At 43.2% G+C, this 9357-nt stretch overlaps 1 protein-coding gene and 1 long non-coding RNA gene across 2 annotated transcripts; one reads left to right on the forward strand and one right to left on the reverse strand.

Annotated features, from left to right (window-relative positions):
* Positions 1 to 3272: 3272 nt before the first annotated feature.
* Positions 3273 to 8355, reverse strand: LOC309337159 (histone-lysine N-methyltransferase SETMAR). The gene is made up of 2 exons (XM_081853884.1): positions 8219 to 8355; positions 3273 to 4544 (listed from the first exon to the last, which is right to left on the reverse strand). The coding sequence occupies exons 1-2, from the start codon at positions 8291 to 8293 to the stop codon at positions 3744 to 3746; spliced, it is 876 nt and encodes a 291-aa protein (XP_081710010.1). The 5' UTR covers positions 8294 to 8355; the 3' UTR covers positions 3273 to 3743.
* Positions 5178 to 8521, forward strand: LOC309337418. The gene is made up of 3 exons (XR_014154277.1): positions 5178 to 5299; positions 7916 to 8061; positions 8388 to 8521. It is a non-coding gene; the product is annotated as an uncharacterized lncRNA (long non-coding RNA).
* Positions 8522 to 9357: the final 836 nt, after the last annotated feature.

Consider the following 9357-nt stretch of genomic DNA (forward strand, 5'->3'; position numbering starts at 1 on the left):
GACAGTTAAACAAGTCAGTAAAAAAGGGCAGGGGGGAAAGTTGATGAGCAAGATGGTGAGTGGAAAGGAGAGTCATATACTGTGCCAGTTTATTGGGTAGAATTATTTCCTATACTTTTCTGAATGGCTGCACATTCTCACTTGTTTATGTTCAGAGTTGCTTTTGTTGCCAAAATAAAATAAAATACCTGGCTCATATACTTGATGCCTTCAGGTCAGGATGGATAAATCTCAACCCACATCCTCATTGTGGGAGTTTACTGGGACCTCATTGTGGGAGTTTACTATAGATCCCCAAGCCAAACGGAGGACATAGATGATGCCTTCCTGGAACAGATGGCCAAGCATGCAAAAGGAAGGGAGATAGTAGTAATGGGGGACTTCAATTACCCGGATATTTGCTGGATGTCAAACTCAGCCAAGAGCATAAAGTCAAACAGATTCCTCACTGGCCTTGCAGACAACTTCATTGTCCAGAAAGTGGGAGAAGCAACAAGAGGAACAGCCATTTTAGATCTGGTCCTAACCAATGTTGATGACCTGGTTAGTGGGGTAGAAGTGGAAGGATCATTAGGCGCGAGTGATCATGATCTTCTGAAGTTTACTATACAGCGGAAAGGAGCAGCCAAGCATACTAGGACTCAATTTCTTGACTTTAAGAAAGCCGACTTCATAAAACTTAGGGAAGTGCTGGGTGAGATCCCATGGACAGTAATACTAAAAGGAAAGGGAGTTCATGATGGCTGGGAGTTTGTTAAGAGGGAGATAGTAAAAGCACAACTTCAGGCAATACCAATGAGATGGAAACATGGAAGGTGCCTAAAGAAGCCAGGGTGGCTATCTAAAGAACTTTTAACTGAGTTAAGATTAAAAAAGGATGTGTACAAAAAATGGAAAAGGGGGGAAACCACCAAAGAGGAATTCAAACAAACAGCCAGCACGTGTAGACACAAAGTCAGAAAAGCTAAAGCACAGAATGAACTCAGGCTTGCTAGAGAGGTTAAAAGCAACAAAAAAGGCTTTTATGGGTATGTTCGTAGCAAAAGGAAGAACAAAGAAACAGTGGGGTCACTCAGAGGAGAAGATGGTGAAATGCAAACAGGGGACACAGAAAGGGCTGAACTCCTCAATGCCTTCTTTGCCTCAGTCTTCTCCGATAAAGAAAACAATGCCCGACCTGAAGAATTTGGAGCAAATGATTCAGCAGAGGAAACACGGCCCAGAATAACTAAGGAGATAGTACAAGAATACTTGGCTAATTTAGATGTATTCAAGTCTCCAGGGCCAGATGAACTGCATCCAAGAGTATTAAAAGAACTGGCAGATGTGATCTCAGAACCACTGGCAGTCATCTTTGAGAATTCCTGGAGAACAGGCGAAGTCCCGGCAGACTGGAGGAGGGCAAATGTTGTCCCTATTTTCAAAAAGGGGAAAAGAGAGGACCCAAATAATTACCGCCCAGTCAGTCTGACATCAATACCAGGGAAGATTCTGGAGCAGATCATTAACCAAACAGTCTGTGAGCACCTAGAAAGGAATGCTGTGATCACCAATAGTCAGCATGCATTTCTGAAAAATAAGTCATGTCAGACTAACCTGATCTCGTTTTTTGACAGAATTACAAGCCTGGTAGATGAAGGGAACGCAGTGGATGTAGCCTACCTTGATTTCAGCAAGGCATTTGACAAGGTGCCCCATGATATTCTTGTAAAGAAGCTGGTAAAATGCGGTCTTGACTATGCTACCACTCAGTGGATTTGTAACTGGCTGACTGACTGAACACAAAGGGTGCTCATCAATGGTTCCTCTTCATCCTGGAGAAGAGTGACCAGTGGGGTGCCACAGGGTTCTGTCTTGGGCCCGGTCTTATTCAACATCTTTATCAACGACTTGGATGATGGACTCAAGGGCATCCTGATCAAATTTGCAGATGACACCAAACTGGGAGGGGTGGCTAACACCCCAGAGGACAGGATCACACTTCAAAACGACCTTGACAGATTAGAGAACTGGGCCAAAACAAACAAGATGAATTTTAATAGGGAGAAATGTAAAGTATTGCACTTGGGCAAAAAAAATGAGAGGCACAAATACAAGATGGGTGACACCTGGCTTGAGAGCAGTACATGTGAAAAGGATCTAGGAGTCTTGGTTGACCACAAACTTGACATGAGCCAACAGTGTGACGCGGCAGCTAAAAAAGCCAATGCAATTCTGGGCTGCATCAAGATCAAGGGAAGATCAAGTATAGCATCTAGATCAAGGGAAGTAATAGTGCCACTGTATTCTGCTCTGGTCAGACCTCACCTGGAGTACTGTGTCCAGTTCTGGGCACCACAGCTCAAGAAGGACACTGACAAACTGGAACGTGTCCAGAGGAGGGCAATCAAAATGGTCAAAGGCCTGGAAACGATGCCTTATGAGGAACGGCTAAGGGAGCTGGGCATGTTTAGCCTGGAGAAGAGGAGGTTAAGGGGTGATATGATAGCCATGTTCAAATATATAAAAGGATGTCACATAGAGGAGGGAGAAAGGTTGTTTTCTGCTGCTCCAGAGAAGCGGAACCGGAGCAATGGTTCCAAACTACAAGAAAGAAGATTCCACCTAAACATTAGGAAGAACTTCCTGACAGTAAGAGCTGTTCGACAGTGGAATTTGCTGCCAAGGAGTGTGGTGGAGTCTCCTTCTTTGGAGGTCTTTAAGCAGAGGCTTGACAACCATATGTCAGGAGTGCTCTGATGGTGTTTCCTGCTTGGCAGGGGGTTGGACTCGATGGCCCTTGTGGTCTCTTCCAACTCTATGATTCTATGATCCATGCTTTTATCAGCAAAGTAAAGGATATTTAAAGGAGGTAGTGATAGAGGTAACTTTAGATATTATGATGGGTGTGAACTCAGTGGACTGCTTATTAGACAGTCATTTGAGATTACCAAGGGGCCTGGTGATAACCCCAGGCAGATTACAAAGGTATGAGACAGCAGCTTATGCTAAGCGGTTAATAGTATACACAGACTGTTTCATAATTTTTTAATGTATTGATAGATTTTAGGTCTGATGAGGAATCTAGTCACACTGGCATTCATTTGTTATGTCCCTAATGTTTTAACCACAGGGGTTGGAAACCTGTGGCCATCCATATATTGTTGGACTCATAAGCCCCAGAGAGCATGGTCAATGTTCAGGGATCATGGGAGTTGCAGTCCAGCAACCTATGGAGGGCCATAGGTTCTCCATCCATCCATCCATTATCCTTTTATGACTAGAACAAGATATAGAAGGGGAATAACTTATTGCTGTACAATCCAAGACCAGAAAATTACTGGTTATACGTATGTACTGCTAATCACATGTACACAAAAGCAAGTTTTAATGAAATCATCATGTCCCATTTCTAGGTTTGGGTTCTGGATATAAATATGGTGAGTCATTCATTCCATAGTTATATATTTTGAAAGTTCATTAAGTCCCCAAAGGATTATTTCAGGAAGAGAGGCCTTGATCCAGCTTTGGCTAAGTGCAATTAGTCAAATGTGACAGCTAGTAGTAGCCTGGGAAGTCACTTGTTCCATGTGCATCAAAAGGTATATCCAGCCACTTCAATCAGCATTGCTGAACAGGGAAACACACCTCCATCATCTACCTGTGTGGAATGCTGATTCCATGCACTGATCCCTCATACCAGAATAGGGCATTAGTATTTTTGCAATGTATATATACAGCATTACATGCTACTGGTTCTATTCTCAGAGTGTTTCTACAGCACGGCTTCTTAGGTCATCTTTGTGGAATAATGAGCTATCATAAGGCAAAAAATTTGCACATAATTTGGCCCCACAATAACAGGGTTTCTTAGATACTTCCACTTGCTGCAGCTCTTCTTGATCTTTCTCAGGCGAGGAATTATAGTATCTACCTGAATAATCATATGAAAGTTCTTCATTGGCACAAATATCACGGTTGGCAAAAAGTGCCAATTTAGGTACCATTGAGTCTACTCGGACAGGGACCATAAAGAGGTTTGGTTCACAGGAATGGTTCAGGAACCTACCAACATTACCAATGTAAGTGGGATCCACAAATGTCTCCATTATCTGTCCATCGCAGAAGTGTTCTCTTACTGCTATAATGTAATTTGAATCGCTTGATGTCTGCAATTGTATCCTTCTACATGCTTCTCCGAAGCTGAGTATTTCCCCAGCGTATTCACAAACAAATCTTCCTTTGGGTATAAACTCCAGATTGCGGAGACCCCATCCTTTCTTGGCAGTCTTGAAGACTTCAAGCCGGAATTGCAAGCCCCTTTGAATCACCCTGTTTTGGCACAACTCTCCACAATGGCACATAGTGTTGCATTCAAAAACAGGCTTCGAAAAATCTAGTTCATTTCCTTCACAGTTAATGCACTGATTGTTATAGTTTTTCCCATAATGAAGGCAGGAACACGTGGAGGCAAGACAGGAAGAGGAGTGACAGCTGCAGCCATTAAGGGAGACTTCAGATGGGTCTGGTCCTCCTCCCTCTCCAGCCACATGATCTGGGCTGTACTGCAAAAGAAAACAGATCATTGTGTAGTGTCTTCTACATTAAAAAAACCAAATCAGCCATAGCATATGGTACAAATAGTGCATACTCCTATACATGTCTACTGAAAAGAAAGAACCACTGAATTCAACAGGACTTACTTTTGGGTAAATACATTTACTGCTGAATTTTCCATTCAGGGTTCTCAGTATGTTTGCTGAAATACACATCAACATATGAAATGTAAACATCCCGATGTTTACAAGCATACACAACTAAATGCTTTTCTGCATTTGCGTTTTTGATTTTGCCTTGCTCCCTAGAGGATTTCTGCAGAGATCTATTTTTACAATGCAGGTGCTAGTCCACATGGAATGGCTGAGGATGCACTAATAATTTAATTCCTCTAAAGTAGCTCATTAGCCAAAGCAAGGATAAAATTACCCTGCCAAACCCACACAAATCTCATGCTTCTAATTTTATCTGAAGGGACCAGCCATGATTCAGCGTGTTTGGGATGGCAAATGGATCCTTTAAGAACATTAGAAGAATGTGAAATAAAGTTTGCTTTATTTCTACATGACAGAATACAGAAAGGAGATGGTTGAAGTTTAATGCATTTCCTATTTAATTTTCATCAACACGTGGCTGTGATAATGTACATACTGATTTATCACAGCTTCGCTAGTTTCATTTCCTGGAGGGTGGAAGAAGCAACAAGGGGATCATCTAGCTTGGACCTGGTGCTCACCCACAGGGAGGAGTTGATTGACGAATTGTAAGTACTGGGAACCTTGGGAGGAAGTGATCATATCCTCTTAGGTTTCATTTTCAGAGACAAAGGAAAGCTGAGTGTAGTTGGGGTAGCTAATACCGCAGATTCATATTCACTATGACCTTAACAGTTCAGAGAACTGGGCCATCGTTTCCCCACCCCTGAAACAGATGACACATATTCTGGAAGGGATTGTGTTGATGTTGAAAAGTAAAACATTTCCATAAGTCTCTTATTCTTTTCCCCTTTCCCTGCCATATTTAATCCAAATTTAAATTTGCAATGATTTTTCACTACAAATTGACTGGGAGGAATAAATTTCTGATGTATCATGTCTATTCCAAAATTTAAGATTATGTAATTTCAAACTATATTTCAATGAGAATACATTTCAAAAGTTCACCCACTTTTTGTAGCATCTCATGTTGACGACTGATGTAAGAAATTTTTATTTGGTACACAGTGTACACACGTATTGGAAAAACATGTCATTGCAACCCTTTTTTAAATCAATTTATAATAAGGTCAGCATTCATACAAACAACACATCTAATATTAACAAACTTTAAAATCAAAAAGCAACAGGAAATCTAAACATTTGCCTGTGAATTACGTTTTCAAAGAACACTATTAAGCAATAAGATGGAACGGTTTTGCCAAAGATAAGAGTGACATCTCATGGATGTAACTGATAGTGCAGGGTCATTTAGCACTCACTGGAGGAAGCAAAGGAAACCTGCCTGCTTTTCCACGTAATGATGGGCTGGTGTCTGGAAGGGTTCCAGTGGCTTTAGCATCCGCACAAGAGCTGGAAATTGAACTGGAGGTAATAGCAGTGCAAATACCTTCAACTTTTGAACTCCTGCCTTAACAGGAGGATTAAAGTGATAGGAGACCTGCCAGAAGACTTCTATACTTTCAAAAGACAGGGGAGATTGCAATACAGTGGTACCTCAGGTCAGTGGCGTAGCGTGGGGGGTGCAGGGGGGGCCGGCCGCACCGGGCGCAACATCTGGGGTTAGGGCAAATCCACAGGTTAGGGGGCGCAAATCCACGGGTTAGGGGGCGCAAATTACTTGCCTTGCCCCGGGTGCTGACAACCCACGCTACGCCACTGCCTCAGGTTAAGAACTTAATTCGTTCTGGAGGTCCGTTCTTAACCTAAAACTGATCTTAACCTGAGGTACCACTTTAGCTAATGGGGCCTCCTGCTGCCACCACCGCGCGATTTCTGTTCTCATCCTGAAGCAAAGTTCTTAACCCGAGGTACTATTTCTGGGTTAGCGAAGTCTGTAACCTGAAGTGTCTGTAACCCAAGGTACCACTGTACCAAAGTGAATTAAACGTACATCACTCAGCCCTACTTAGAATCACAGAATGGCAGAGTTGGAAGGGACTACGAAGGTCAAGCCCAACTCCCTGCTATGCAGGAATCTTTCTAACTGGGACCAACCGGATAGCTCAGTTAAGAGTTTGGTGTTGATAACACCAAGGTTGCAGGTTCTATTCCCATATGGGACAGCTGCATATTCCTGCATTGCAGGTGGTTGAGCTAGATGATTCTCAGGGTCCCTTCCAACTTTACCATTCTATGATTCTATAAGTTAATATGTTTAGGACTAAGGTGGAATAGTATTCCAAGTAAAACAAATTTTGACTTCACACTTGACATTAGAGAGGCCACAGGAAGTGGACACCTTGCTGAAAGAAGGTGTGGGTCTGCTCGGGGCCTGGGTGGGAAGCCAAGCAGTGCCCTCCCCCCCACAAATACACACTGCCTTGAGTTCCATGGTGAAAGAAAAGCAAGTTATAAATGTGCTACCTAAATATATGTGTGGTGAAGTAGTTCGAGCACTTGACTAGGACTTGGAAGATCAAGGTTCAAACCCCTGCTCACCTGCAAAGTTCCCTGGGTGATCTCTCTGTCTCTGCCTAACTCACTTTGCAAGTTATAGGTAGTAGCCGTGTTGGTCTGCCATAGTCGAAACAAACAAACAAACAAACAATTCCTTCCAGTAGCACCTTAGAGACCAACTAAGTTTGTTATTGGTACGAGCTTTCGTGTGCATGCACACTTCTCTTTCAGTGTATCTGAAGAAGTGTGCATGCACACGAAAGCTCATACCAATAACAAACTTAGTTGGTCTCTAAGGTGCTACTGGAAGGTATTATTATTATTATTATTATTATTATTATTATTATTATTATTATTATTTGTTTCACGTTGCAAGGTTGTTGGGGGGGATTAAATGGGGAGGGTGGGAGAGCACAAGAGCCACGTGTGCCACCTGGTGCTCCTTTGGAGCTGGGGGAAAAGAGGGCATGCAAATGCAATAAACCGATTAAATGATGATTGCAGTGATGGGTGATATATTACGTGGGCTTCAGTCCCAAACATTGCAGGTACAACACCCGTACATGCGCAGCCCATTCCTATGCAACACCTCCGAGTACATCTGTGTAAGTGAATAATAACAATCAGTGCTTTTTTCGGGGGGGGGTAGCATACCCCTAAACATTTTTTTTTTAGAAAAAAAGCACTAATAATAATAATAATAATAATAATAATAATAATAATAATAATAATAAAATATTATACAACCCCCCTTTTCTCCAAAGGAACTCAGTGTGGCATACACAGCTCGGCCACCCTCATCCTTTAATCCCCTGTGAACTCTCCCCCCCGAAGGAACAGCAGTTAGAAGGACCAGCGGTTCTCCACTTTTGGAGAATTGAGAGACCTGGGGAAATTCTCCTAACCAGAGGTAAGTGGCAGACCCGGAAAGAACTACAATTCCCAGCGACCTTTGCGAGAGAGAGAGAGAAATGGCCGCCGTCCCCCACCAGCTTTCGCACAGCTGCTGAAACTGGCTGCGCCCTCTCGGTCCCCCGCCCTTCCGTTTCAACGGTCGCCGCTCTCACCTGGAACGCTGGCGGCGCCTCCAGCCGCGGCCACACAGCCACGGGGAAGTTCTCCAGCCCTCCACTCACGTCCATGCTTCGCCTCTAAGGGTCAACCTGAAGAGCCAATACGGCCAGGGCTCCCCCCCCCGCCCCAAACCCTACTCTTTTCCCCGCCCTGCTCCCTTAGGATTGGTCAGCTCTGCGCAAGGATTCGTTCAATGAAAGGCCAAGCCACCAATGAAGGATAAGCTGAAGATGGACACCGGAAGCGTCGCTAGAAGAAAGAGCCAAAGACTTGAGTTGAGAGTCGCGCATGGAATACAGCTTGCGGGCTAAGTTGCAGGAAGGCATTCTCCTTAGTTATTTTGTAAAATGTGCACACCGCTTGATTGTAAAACAAAACAAAAACAAACGCTCAAAGTGGGTTTGCAAAAGATAAAACGATAAAAGAACATTAAAAAGTCATAGCTGTATTTTAAAACATTACAAAGTAGCAATAAAACTGCTGTCACATTTGCTAAGCAGGGTTGATTTCAAATTGGATGGGTGACTGCGTGTTGAGATGCCTGCACTGCAGGGGGCTGGACTAATGACCCTCGGGACCCCTTTTCAGTTCTACATTTCTGTGATTCTACAATTAAAATTACATTGGCTTTCTAAGAATGTTTTCTGCAGGTGCTGAGAAGAGTACAGTGAAGGCATTTGAGAGCTACCCGTAGAAAACTCTGCGTGTGTGTAGGAAAACACCATACTTTTTAAGCATAGCAGCAAACCAAAAGAACCCAACCAACCAAAAGAAAAGGTGTTTTTAAACAAACAAACAAATTTTAAAGTGGAGGAATAAGGCATCTTCAGAAAAGTCTGCTAACCACTTGGGTCTGCATGTTTTGAACTTAGGCTGAGAGGAGAGAACAAGGTCACATTTTTCCTGTGGTGCAAATTGAGAGGCCGTGTGTAGGATTTGTGGTGGTTGTTTTTGTGTGTGTGTGTGTGTGGGGGGAACAAAGCAGCCACAGCCAAACCTTGTAAACTTACTGGATTACTTACTTGGCTATATTAGGGCTATTGTAACCCCATTCCTCTTCTCACCCTCTGCATCTCTCTGTTACAACAGTTTCAGAGCATAGGCAACAGAAGTTAGGCTATCCCTGTCCAGA

Source organism: Podarcis erhardii (assembly GCF_964252035.2).
Source record: "Podarcis erhardii genome assembly, chromosome: 2".
NCBI lineage: Eukaryota > Metazoa > Chordata > Lepidosauria > Squamata > Lacertidae > Podarcis > Podarcis erhardii.

What these genes read in the sequence shown, in the direction of transcription:
- LOC309337159 (XM_081853884.1), bottom strand. Translation starts at nt 8,293, where the DNA reads ATGGACGTGAGTGGAGGGCTGGAGAACTTCCCCGTGGCTGTGTGGCCG. An exon ending in AGGCGCCGCCAGCGTTCCAG is followed by an intron (nt 4,545 to 8,218) that starts GTGAGAGCGGCG and finishes TTTCTTTTGCAG; the next exon opens with TACAGCCCAGATCATGTGGC.